Genomic DNA, 13,609 nt, shown 5'->3' on the forward strand with positions numbered 1-13,609 from the left:
GTCCATTTTTGGTCAGAAAGCACCAGAAGGCGTGTTGGGAGCACACAGTACAACAGGTGAGTATTCACCTATACACCAATACTTTTGCACCAAAAGATTGAGGGTTATTTTTTTTTTGTTTGGGGGGGGGGTATTTTTATTTGTTGGATATCACTACATTGAGGCATACTAAGAAGCACAAGGTATTACCTTGTGGCATAACCGTCTGGGTGAGTCGGGAGCCTGCTGTAGGTGCAATAGAATTACAGTGGACGTTGTACTTCACTCCTTCCAGGGCAAGCGTGTTAGACAGACCAACAAGTCCAAGTTTGGCAGCGCTGTAGTTTGCTTGTCCAAAATTGCCATAAATACCAGCAGCAGATGAAGTCATTATAATCCTGCATAAATAAAACAAATAAATCACATACTATTCATCTTAGCCATTTAAAATACCGTATTTGCTCGATTATAAGATGACCCTGATTATAAGACGACCCCCCAAAATCTGAATATTAATTTATGAAAAAAAGAAAAAGCCTGAATATAAGACGACCCTATAGGAAAAAAGTTTTACCAGTAAATGTTAATTCATGTAAACTATGTGAACAATTGTTTGTTAATAAAAGCTACGATTGAGAAAAATATTTTGTTTTTATTTCCTTTTTTTTCAACCTGCCCCCCCAGTTATGCACATCTGCTCCAGGCTTGCCACTCTGCCCCAGAAATGCCTTATACCCCATATATGCCACTGTGCCCCATGATATGCCTTTTAACCCTCTAAATGCCACTATGCCCCATGATACACCTTTTAACCCTCTATATGCCACTGTGCCCCATGATATGCCTTTTGACCCCCTATGTGCCACTCTGCCTCCAGAAATGCCTTATACCCAGGCCCGGACTGGGACAAAAAATAGGCCCGGGCATTTAAGCCTGAGCAGCCCATATTTATTTATTTATTGTTAAAGCCCATCCTTCATGTACCATCTTTGCATTTAATCATTCACACAAATCATTAACACATTCATTAATGCAGTCTCACAAATCATTCAAGCAATTCATCCACACATGAATTCATTAATTGTCATACGCATTCACACAATTCATCCACACATTTATTCATTCATTCTCATACGCATTCACACTACCCCCTCTCATCATCTTATCTGCCCCTTCTCACTATGTTCCCCCTTTTCACTATGTAACCCCCTTCCCCACTTCTCAATATGCACCGCCTCTATCTATCCCCTCTCCCCCTTTCTCACTACCTAACCCCCCTCTGCCCCTTCTCACTGCAGCCCCTTCCCTCACCCTATTTACCTTGTTGCCAGAGCAAGCAGCAACTGCGACCGCGCCTGTGGCAGGGCAGGATTGACTTAGGGGCTGATGGAGCTGCAGCTCCAGGCTCCTACCTTAAAATAGGCCCAGTCAGGACCGGACTGACTGGGCCTATATGGCCGCATTAAGGCAGAGCCCCTTAAGCCCGCCGCAACTGCAACCGGGTCCGCCACTCTAAGGCAGAGCCGGCCTTAGGTGTTCTGGCGCCCTGTGCGGACTACTCCTCTGGTGCCCCCCCATCCCAAAAAAAGAAAGGAATAAAAACTTGTAACAAAACTCCCCTTTCTCACTATCTATCCCCCTGTATCACTATCTACCACCTCTGCCTCTTCTCACTGTTATTATATACTGAGGCAGACATTGACGGTGGTACAGCATAATACTTATCACTATATACTGAGGCAGAAATTGACGGTGGTACAGCATAACACCTACCACTATATACTGAGGCAGACAATGACGGTGGTACAGCATAACACCTATCACTATATACTGAGGCACACATTGACAGTGGTACAGCGTAATCCCTATCACTATACATTGAGCCAGACATTGACAATAGTGCAGCATAACCCCAATCACTATATACTACGCCAAACATTGTTGTGGTGTAGGCCTACCACTTCATTGTCTGGCTTAGTAGTAGGGATGCACTGAAACGAATTCTGGACTGAAACCGAAAATGCAGCATTTACCTGTCCGAAACCGAATATGACCTCCCCACACCATAAAAAAAACCCTTTTATTTAAAGTAAGTAACATACCAAAATAGGACAAAACAATTAAAAAAACAATATTATATGTATATATATATATGATTGTTAACAGCAATCACATTCCTATCATGCCCAGGCATACCCAGATTCCAGGATGTACTCGCAGACTTGGCATGATAGGAGTATGATTGCCCTATCTACCCCTTCTCACTCCCTTCTGCCCCATCTACCCCTTCTCACCCCCTTCTCCCCTATCTACCCCCTTTCCCCCTATCTACCCCCTTTCCCCCGCCCTTCTCCCTATCTACCCCCTCCCTCTTTGAAGTTCACTTACCTTTCAGGAGTCCTGCGGTGAGGGTGCAAGGCCTCTGCCTCCCAGCTCTGCCACTGTATGGAACAGTATAGAGTGATGGGAGTTATGATGTACTTTTAGAGCATAATTAGATCATGAAAAAGACATTGGAAATGGTACAGCATAACACCCATCACTCTCACACACTTACCAATCCACACATATATACCAATCCACACCTATATTCCAATCCACACCTATATACCAATCCACACCTATACCAATCCACACCTATATACCAATCCACACCTATACCAATCCACACCTATATACCAATCCACACCTATATACCAATCCACACGTATATACCAATCCACACGTATATACCAATCCACACGTATATACCAATCCACACATATATACCAATCCACACATATATACCAATCCACACATATATACCAATCCACACATACACCAATCCACACATATATACCAATCCACACATATATACCAATCCACACATATATACCAATCCACACATATACACTAATCCACACATATATACTAATCCACACATATATACTAATCCACACATATATACTAATCCACTCTCACTGAATATTTTCCTACCTTTCCTCTTTTCTCCTTAGAGCTCCTTTTCCTCCTCTTCGCTCCTCTTCTTCAGTTCTTCTGTCTTCTCTGTCTTCTTCCGGTTCAGAGGGCACGGACAGCGGTGGGCGCGGCTTCAGTGTTGTGCGCCGGGATCTAACAACAAACCCCGGCGCACAGCAGCTGTTGCCGCGCGGATCACAAGGGAGCGGTATCGGAGGTCTTTAGCAGACCTCCGGCTCCCTTGAGTGATTTTAAGCCGGGTTGAACCCGGCTTAAACTCACTCAAGGGAACCGGAGGTCTGTTAAAGACCTCCGATACCGCTCCCTTGCGAGCCTGCTCCTCCAGCGGCGGACATTACTGTCCGTCTCTGGAGGGGTGCCGGGTGCCGCAAGTTGGCACCCGCTGATGAGCGGCACCCGGTGCGGACCGCCCCCTAGAGTGTGACGCCCTGTGCGGTCGCACACCCCAAAGGCCGGTCCTGCTCTAAGGGGCCGGGAAGCCCCCACCAGGGCCGGCCTTAGGGGTTTGCGGCCGCACAGGGTTTAAATTAAAACATCGGGGTTTTTTCTCAACTTTATTTAACATCCTCCATGTTAAATAAAGTTAAAAAAAACTTTATTTAACATGGAGGATGTTAAATAAAGTTAAAAAAACCCCCGATGTTTTAATTTAAACCCTGTGCGGCCGCAGACCCGTAAGGCTGGCCTTGGTGGGGACTTCCCGGCCCCTTAGAGTGGCGGACCCGGTCGCAGTTGCGGCGGGCTTAAGGGGCAGGTGCCCCTTATGCCCTGCGTTAATGCGGCCGTAGGTAGGATAGGGGCCTGGAGCTGCAGCTCCATCAGCCCCTAAGTCAATGCGGCCCTGCCGTGGCCCGGCCCACCGGGCAAACGCCCGGTGTGCCCGATGGCCAGTCCGGGCCTGCTTATACCCCTATATGCCACTCTGGCATTTAGGGGGTTAAAAGGCATATTATGGGGCAGAGTGACACATAGGGAGGTATAGGGCATTTCAGGAGGCAGAGTGGCGTATAGAGGGCAGCGTGTAGAGCTCTACGCGATTCGCGTAGACAACTTCCGCTCTACGCGAATCGAGTAGAGCTCTACACGCTGCCTGGACTAAGCACCGGGGACTCAGAAGCACCGGTAACCTGGGGAGGGCATACACAGCAGGATCCAGGTCCCCTGCTTCGCTGCGGGGATCTGGATCTTAGTCAGACCTATTTGAGGTCTGATTATAAGACGACCCCGATTATAAGACGAGGGGTATTTTTCAGAGCATTTGCTCTGGAAAAAACCTCGTCTTATAATCGAGCAAATACGGTACTTGTCTTGCATTTTCCCCCAAAATCCGTTCTGTAACAAAATGTTAACTATATTAAATCAAACAATAACATAAATGCTAAAGTTCTAAATCTATCAATGCAGCACCTGTATTATTCACTAAGCTCCTCTGCATTGCCCAGTGATCATTTCTGTGTCTGTACATGGACCAAAAGGCTTCTCCCAGCACCGGGTAGAGAAGGTGATTAAATATTATTTTTAAAATAATACAATAACTATTGGCTAGCAAAGGTTTTTTTGGGGAACATAAAGTATTTACATTAGGCTGCATGTGCTGTCCTAAAAGTAAAATTATTGTAATCGTGACAGCGGACAATGGATAATGAGTACATTTTATGAAGTAACAATAAAAAAAAATCTATACGGTTATCATAAGAAACGCTGAAATGGATTGTTTTTTAAATGTGCGGCCATTTTTTTTTAGTTAATATCACATTGCTATTGTTTGAATCTCATATGTGGAGAAACATTCTGTAGAAATTGGCTTTTACATATTGAAAATATATATTTTTTATGTATAGATTTATATCATTTGTGATATTCAGACATACTGTTCTTGCATGGTAGTATTTATCCCCAATCGTTTTCAGATAAACTTACATCAAGAGATGGCAAAATAACTTAAATTGCATTTAGCTTGTTAAAGGTATTATTAAACATGTCTAAAATGATAAGAGCTTTTGATAGATTATAGTAATCTAGTTCTGATCAAATACATACAAGAATATATAGGAAACCGTGCTTTTATCCTTTGCTTTTCTGGTATTATAAAATCTGTATTGTGATTTTAAATGTGAAGTTACTTTACCCAGTTCATAGCTATTTTGTTTTAAAGAAAATATATGTCCCACGTCGAAATGTAATGAGAAACCTTTTAACTAAAAACAAAAAAAACTTATATCATAAAGTGTATACATACATACACACACAGTACTGTGCAAATGTTTTAGGCAAGTGTGATAGAATGCTGTAAAGTAGGAATGTTTTCAAACATAGGCATTTTAATAGTTATAAAATGAAAAATGAGTGAACAGAAGAAGAATTTTAATCGAAATGGTGTCACCACCCTTTGCCTTAAAAACAGCGTCAATTCTTCTAGGTACACTTACTCAAAGACAGGCATTTTGTAGGCACATAGCTAGGTGTATGATTTGGGTGTTGGCAGGCAAAGCATGGTGGAGATTACCTGCTTGGGGGATTTGGTCAGAATTAATGGTCCTCAGCATAAAAAAAATAATAAGGAGTCCTGGATGTGACTGCATGGCCTCCACAGAGCAATGACCTCAACATCATCGAGTCTTACTGAAGAGAGAGAAGCAACTGAGGCCGTCTAAATCCACAGAAGAATTGTTGTTAATTGTACAACAACCTGCATGCCGAGTGGCCTTAAAAACTCTATGCAAGTGTACCTAGAAGCATTGAGGCTGTTTTGAAGGCAAAGGGCGGTCACACCAAATATTGATTTCATTTAATTTTTCTCCTGTTCACTCACTTAGCATTTTTTAAACTGTCTGTTTTTAAAGCATTCTTGCTTTGCAGCATTTTCTCACACCGGCCTAAAAACTTTTGCACAGTACCGTATACATATTACATAAATACTTTTAATATCCCCTATTTACAACAAGCTAATGAACAATGAATATAGAAGTCACGCCAAAAGCATGTTGCAAATTTAAGAGATCAACACGCTCAATAAATACTTAAATCAATGGGAAATCCAACCACTGCTTTAGGAAAACATTACAAAGGTTCAGTGATAGTTCAGACAAACTGGATTAAGTCCAGATTAGACTCTGAGCAGCTGTTGTAAAATGTGTATGTTCCTCTTGTCGAACCCATTTGGCAAAACAACTGTTCATATGAAGGCAGTGTTTTGTCTCCTATTATGAATGTTCTGGGTGGTATTAGCTCGATAAATACGTCTGTGTTACCTATAACCATTATAGGGATAGCATGCTCAGCAAATGTACAACGTAACGTGATTACCTATTACACGATTAGTTATCATAGAAGTTACGCATAGGAGCTATGCTAGGAAATCAAGACGACTTCCCCCAGAAAGCGCTGAATAGTGTTTTCAAAAAGGGACAGTCCATTACATTCATGCAGCCCCTTGAATAAAGAATGTATATTAAAGTACTTAAATGCATAAGCGGTCAATTTGAAAAAGAAAAAACACACCTTTAGGAGAAGCTGCAGGGCACCACTCCTCCATGGTCAAGTTTTCCCATGAATCAATAGTGCTTTCTGCCATACGAGTAGGAACTCTGGTGTGAGCGTGCACAGTGGCTGGTAAAGAGTATGGTGAGCGTGCACAGTGGCTGGTAAAGAGTATGGTGAGCGTGCACAGTGGCTGGTAAAGAGTATGGTGAGCGTGCACAGTGGCTGGTAAAGAGTATGGTGAGCGTACACAGTGGCTGGTAAAGTGTTTGCTGTGCGTGCACTGTGTGGCTGATAAAGAGTATGGTGAGCGTGCACAATGGCTGGTAAAGAGTATGGTGAGCGTGCACTGTGTGGCTGGTAAAGAGTATGGTGAGCGTGCACAGTGGCAAGTAGGAGATGTGTTCGGCCAAAGACCTCTACTGCAAACCAAGAGCACAAATGCATAGGGGGATTCTGCTCTGTCTCAGCATGCTTTTGCAGGAGGGAAAATGTTAATTTAAAGAGGACACAGCTCTCATATCCATTACACTGCATTCAATGGTTGGCGTTTCCCTCTAAAAGATGTTGCTTCAAAACATTAATTCCACTTGGAGCTTGAACATCGAGAAAGGGACTTAATGCCCCAAATCATCTTCTCTTTGTATGTTCGGCTTCTCAACTGGTTGAATAAATGTTGGTAATGTAAGTGCCCCAGGTTACCATAATTGTAGAGTGCATGTCTTTTCTTCTTGTTTCAGTAGTTAAAATGGTCATTTTACTCTGTATTTTCAATTGACTTTAAATGAAGGGTATCATTTTATGCAGCTTCGGGTTCTTACCAGGCAACAAAGAGTGCAAGTCTCTTTCTTCTATAGCAAAATGCCAGAGCCCAAGTTTACATAAAATAATTACATTCTTGCACAGGTTAACTGTTTACTCAGTAAATACTAGAACACAGCCAAATATTACATCACGGATTTCAAAATTTCCACTCTCTTAAAAAAATTAAATAATCATAGACTACGGGTCTTCATACTATCTCCTGTTGTGTACTGCTGGGAAACCACATAGCTACTCATTCTGAATTCAAAATACCATCCTCCCAGTATTTTTATCACTAGTATCAGATTAAACAAAATACAAACACACTTTTTTGTTTGTTTTTTGCTTTGCATAATATAATCTGTAGCAATTTGTATTAATGTTATCTGTTATTGTATCCCAGTCTACTAGACAAACACCCAGACTCCTTATCATACTGCTTATGCCAGAATGGCTCAATCTTAATCACCCTCCTGGACACTGTGACTAATAATAGTGTATGGAGGAATAGCATTGCCATAAAGAATGAGCTCAGTACAGAGAAAGTCACCCAAAATATCGCATTGCTGACAACAATGGCAGCCTCCAGGTTTACAAATAAAGGATCTTTGTTGGAACAAAATGAGATAAAGTCAGGTTTTTATCAACTGTGCTAACCTAAATTACAGTAGACAGCATTGTAATTTATGCTCAAGCAGAGTTGCCCCTTCAATTACCCCACCGCCTGCCAAACTTCTTCAAATGTTTTAGCTTACATCCAAATGCTGCCTCACAAAAAACTTCATGTTTTTTTTATCTTAATTACCACTCTAGACAAATGACGTGCGTAGGGTAAGAATAAATTACCATGTTCAGAATGCACTGCGGATTTTAGAAGAACGAGGGTATCCGTCTAATGAACAAGATGTAATTCACATCACGGCATCTTGAATAGCCAACATCAAACTAAGAAAACTGAAACATTTTGAAAATATACCTTCCAAACTTCTGATTCTTCATGTGATTCCATGCTGCTCGGGTGACCATGAAGGATCCCTTCAAGTGAACCTTATGAATAATATCTATTATAAAGCAGAATAACGAAGAGATAATGTCAGTTTCTTAGCAACATAGAACACAATCCAGAAGTTATCCGACTATCATGAAATCTTGTCACTGGACACTTGCCCACCAATTCCAAAGCATTTTTCAGTCAATTAACTTCTCAAATATTACAAAAAAAGAGAAGCAGATCCCATTCTTCCAGCGCATTAAAATCAAATGAAACAGAATGCTCATGCCATGTATACTCATGGGCAAATGAATTATGGAACAGTTCAGCAGATGAGGGAAAAAGACAAATGGTCCCACATGGATTTATTATTAATTTAGGATGGAAAGTAAGGTTAAATAAGCAGAGAAAAGGTTCTCTTAATGGTAACGTAACAATAAGAGACTATTTGTAGACTACGGTTATAAAATTGTATAATATGATAGAATACATAGAACCACAGAATACTTAGTAAGTGTGGATTGTACGGAAGTTAAATAATATCTGTAAAAACCAATACAACTCACCCCAGTCAGCATCGCTTATTCTTGCAAACGACCGATCTCTTAAAATCCTAAGAAACATAAAAATAAATATTATTTTGCAGACATGCAGCACATACCCACATATAGAATGCTATACACTGAATATCAATGCACCTTTAGCTAATTAACAAATATTGATAGATAGAAAGCATGCCTTTAGCTATAGTTTTATACCGCAGACTTATTCTATGGGATAAGAAAAGAGAATAAATAGATGCAGTTCTAGAAAAAAAGTACATACGCTGCAAAAATATTCTAGTTTTACCAAAATAATAAAAATTTGCTCATTGGGAATGATTTTTTTTTTTTTTTTTTTACAAACAGGTGGTGGCTTACTTAATGGTAAACACTCAGGAGACACCGATTAAGAGATTCCACCGTGTGAAGCGCTATTAAAAGGCCAACTGCCAGACAAAGCGAGGGATGGGCTGACCGCTAGACAAGGCATGAGACATGCTGGCAATCAGACAAAGCGATAAAAAAAAGAAAGCGTGACGGATTTCAATATGGTTAACCCACACATGGGGTTAGTTACACAGAACAATTCTGATGCAGGGTTTTTAACCCCTTCGTGACAAAGGCTGAGTTTACTTTTTGTACCCTTCGTGACAATGGCCATTTTAACATTTCTGCGCTGCTCGTGTTTAGCTGTAATTTTCTTCTTTCCCGTTTACTGAACCCACACACATGAGATATTGTTTTTTTCAGGACAAGAAGGGCTTTCTTTAGATGACATTGATTGTATCATATTATTTACTATTAAAAAAAGTATAAAATATGGTGAAAAATTTAGAAAAAAATGACTGTTTCTAACTTTTAGTTGAAAAATCTTTTACTCATCTATAAAAGGTAATAAAAAAACCTGCTAAATAGATTCTACTATTTGTCCTGAGTTTAGAAATGTTTATGTTTTTTTGCTTTTTTCTACACGTTATGGGGCAATAAATACAGCTAGCGTTTTGCTATTTCAAAGCCATTTTTTCCAAATCTGGTAATTGTTCCCCCCATGTGCCATTTCGGGTATCTTTGAAGCCGGCCAATGCAATTTACCCCATCAAGTCATATATTTTTGAAAACTAGACAGCCCAGGGTATTCCAAATGCTAGTATTTTAACCCTTTCCAAGCACTTATTCTACCATCAGCCTTTGTCAAACTTTATGGTATTTATTTTTTTTGCATTTGTTTTTTCACACACATTTTACTTTAGGTATGAATAAACAGGTTCTGGTATATGTCACTATCATAAAACACTATGTGTTCAGCAACATCTCCTGAGTACAGCGATACCTCACATGAATGATTTTGCCTGGCTGTTTGGGGGCAAAAGGGCCACATTTGGGGCATGCGCATTTTTAAAGAGGTCTCATCACAGCAACCAGTTGAAACAGTTTATTACTGAACCAGTAATAATACCACTAGATTCACTTTTTATACATAACCCTAAGTACATTCAGTGAAATCCAAATTCCAAGCATAGTACTCACCCAGCATTGTTTATGACAATATCTGAAACAAACAGGACAGAAAGTTAAATTTTTATAGCACCTAAAATTATTTATTGATTTATTGACACAGTACACACTATGCAGAGCAGTACTAAGTGTTTAAAAAAGACCCTTTTCATTTGAGCATGCGTTACCGCAACCACAAGGGCCGGTTAAAGCAGGAATTTTCAGTGTCAGCACCTCGTTTTAGAAATCCGCATTTTTTTTTTATCCGAATTTAAAAAAACAAAACAAAAAAAACACAGCAGAAACCTTACTTTGAAACAGCTGCATCAAACCACATTTATGCGTCGGGAACTGAAGTGTAAATCAATTACATTAAAGATCTGCACTTGCCTGCTATCTGACTAGCGAAAAGAATCACATAACTTATTACTGGAACTCAGCTGCTCTTATCGGTGAGACACCAAATGGGGACAAATAAAATAGAAGAGGTTTTTGGATGGTTACCTATTCTCCCAAAAGCATCCAGGGCTGTCTGTACGAGCTTCTCCCCATCTTCCACCGAATCTAAAAGAGGGAGGAAAAAAATTGACAATGGCAAAAAGGATAAATCATCAAGATAGTAGGAGAACATTTCATAAACACTCTGGCCCTTGGTGATCACATTTTCAAGGAGCAGAAATAATTTAGACCGTTGTGAAATATTAGCTCCAAAAATCCCTCCATCATCAATCAGAAGGCTAAAGGTGTTACTCACAAAACAGCAAAGGGATTTAGTGGTTCACAGTTTCCGGCAAGAGATGATAACCACATCTGTCAGCTTATGCTGAAGGTGGGAATGAGATGATTAGGAAGTGGTATCCTTCAAGCAAGACAGCACAGTGTAAAGGCTTAAACTATTACGGAAAACAAAAATAAAGACCCCAATATTATTGGAATGTAAAATAAAATGTCTATGAAGACATACACAAAGTGGGGAGAAATAAAGGGTACGAAGGACACAACTGGAAGCCAAGGAAAATGCACTGGTGGAACTCGTAGACCTCAGATTCTAAAATTAACAAGAATCGTATACAAGTTTTGTCTTGGAGGACTGTATATAGAGAGAGAGAGAGAGAGTGAGAGTGAGTGAGTGAGTGAGTGAGTGAGTGAGAGAAACATCTACTCCAGTAATGTTTCAAATGTAAAGCAGACCGGCTTCTATGAAATATATGACTTTGTTCACCCAGAATAACAGGGAACATCATGTGCAATTTCTAGGCAATCATTTCAAATGCAATAATACCGTATATCTGAAGCTTGTACATCAAACGAATGGCACTAAAACATTTAACATAAGACTGTATATGATGTACATTGAACATCTTAAATGCTCCACACCTAAATAAATTGTGAGTGAAGATAAATCAGATGGAGATGTAGGAGAAGGGGCGGAAAACCCTACACAGACCAAAAAAGACAGCAAGGGAAACCGCTACATTTGAGCGGGGTTCATTTAGCCCCCAGGTTAACCATTGAGGCAACATCTGAAAACTGTTTGAGCAAATGGCTTGATGGAATTTTGCTTTTCAGGAAAAACAGCAGCAGCTCAGGCTAAAAAAAAATAAAAATGAAACAGAGAAACATGACTTAAAAGTCCTGACATGTTTTTCTTTGAGCATTAAACACAAGGTATATACAGTAATGAAGTGTAGCGCTGAACAAAAGAGGCTTTTGTCTCATATTGTTCCAATAAACTTCCTTTCTCTGCAGATCTTGAGGTTACCATCTTGTGATTTTTTGGTGACATTTACCACTCCAATACCACACTGAGCTAATGAAGTCCTTTTTTTCCCCATTGACCTTAGATAGATGACCCTCCGAGTGGGAAGGAAACATTGCATTGTTTACCGCATGGCAGTGTGTTTAACAGATGGGACTAAAATATATAGAGAGCAACTATGGATAATGGAAACAGAACACAACACTATTTTAAGCCATTCTGGTAACATACAACTATGTGTGAGTTTCCATCACTGTAAAGTTACGTTCAGTTACCTTCAGACATATGTTTCAACTAAAACGCACCATGACTTACAAACCTAGGAGCCTTCTCTTTTTTTAATGCCTTCACTAGAACAGGCGTACACCTTTTGGGATGAATAAGAAAAAGTATGGCTGCCTAGTTAAGGTGGTGCTAAAATTCCCATTATCTGCATGGTTGCTTGACGGTGGGGGAAATGCTCATTCACGGTCAGTTAGAGGTCCCTTTACACAAAGTATCTGAACTGAAAATATTTTCTCTAGATTGCAGTACATAAAATCCTTACAGTGTAATACAATGCATCTGTCAAATTGATCCCTTTAAAACCCTGGACTTAGCATATTTAGCTTTGCTGAATTTATTAGCTGTATACGATAATGGTGCTAATAATTAGAATTCATTCAAGTCAGCTTTTAATCACTCGTTAACAGCCTTAATGTAAATTTAGGCGCACAGACCTAAGAGACAAATTAATACAAAATATATTTTATTTCTCAGACTCAGGGTTTGAAAAATACTGCGGTCGTAACCGAGAATAAAACCTCCCTAGCAACTCCTGTCTCATACGAGATGGTACAGAGAGTACTAAGTACCATGTAGACCGTTATATTGCAAGGACTACCGCTGGCCTGGTCCCTGCCAAAGTATACATGGCTACCACCTCCACTCACACTTTTGTTAAAAGACCCCACTGAATATTTCAACATAATTATCCCAATGTTGCTGATCAAATCAGACTATGGATAGCTTGTTGGCTGAATACATAGTCAAGTGATCCAGTAATGGTCTATAAATTCTAAATTCATTAAGGAAATGCAAAAGAAAAGCCCAGGTTTTTTTTCATTAAAAAACAAAAAAACAAAAACTAAACATGTTTCTTACCATAGTTGGCCACTGCCTTCCCTCCTTTGGCCCTTATTTCTTCTACAACCTGGTCAGCAGCTGATGAACTTTTTCCCTCCCCCTTGAAGTCGCCTCCCAAATCATTCACTGTAAGAAAGATGGAAAATTGTTAGACTTTTGTTCTCGGGCAAATAGCACCACTTACGTAGACTATAATAGTTAATCAATCGCCATATTTACCGCTAAGCAGAATTTCTATCTCATTCTAGGTGTCTGTCAGCACAAACTGGGATTTATATTTAAATAAAGTAAGGATATATGCTGGAGTAGTAAAATAATTCACGGCTTTTAATCTTCTATGGAAATCTATTGCTGTAAACCGTAATATACCTCGATCAGAAATACCCCTATTGAGATACTTTTCATATCTGGATTCCCCCAGCAGACTAATGATCTGTATGGGAAAGTACAGACATT

General features: G+C 40.0%; 1 protein-coding gene across 3 annotated transcripts in view; it reads right to left on the reverse strand.

The window, feature by feature from the left end:
- Positions 1-13,283, reverse strand: part of LOC149302957 (peroxisomal multifunctional enzyme type 2-like) — an 88,736-nt gene extending 75,453 nt beyond the window's left edge. For all 3 annotated transcript variants that reach the window (XM_089481771.1, XM_089481772.1, XM_089481770.1), the window contains exons 1-6: positions 13,172-13,283; positions 10,774-10,833; positions 10,303-10,324; positions 8,800-8,846; positions 8,219-8,303; positions 190-377 (exon numbers count right to left, since the gene is read on the reverse strand). In XM_089481771.1, the coding sequence (XP_089337897.1) occupies positions 190-377; positions 8,219-8,268 (238 nt within the window). In that variant the 5' untranslated portion in view covers positions 8,269-8,303; positions 8,800-8,846; positions 10,303-10,324; positions 10,774-10,833; positions 13,172-13,283. The remainder of the gene's footprint in view (positions 1-189; positions 378-8,218; positions 8,304-8,799; positions 8,847-10,302; positions 10,325-10,773; positions 10,834-13,171) is intronic.
- Between the last annotated feature and the right edge of the window lie 326 nt (positions 13,284-13,609).

The sequence above is a fragment of the Sceloporus occidentalis genome, unplaced genomic scaffold, assembly GCF_023333645.1.
Source record: "Sceloporus occidentalis isolate IW3139 unplaced genomic scaffold, rSceOcc1.0.p SCAF_16, whole genome shotgun sequence".
NCBI classification, from domain to species: domain Eukaryota; kingdom Metazoa; phylum Chordata; class Lepidosauria; order Squamata; family Phrynosomatidae; genus Sceloporus; species Sceloporus occidentalis.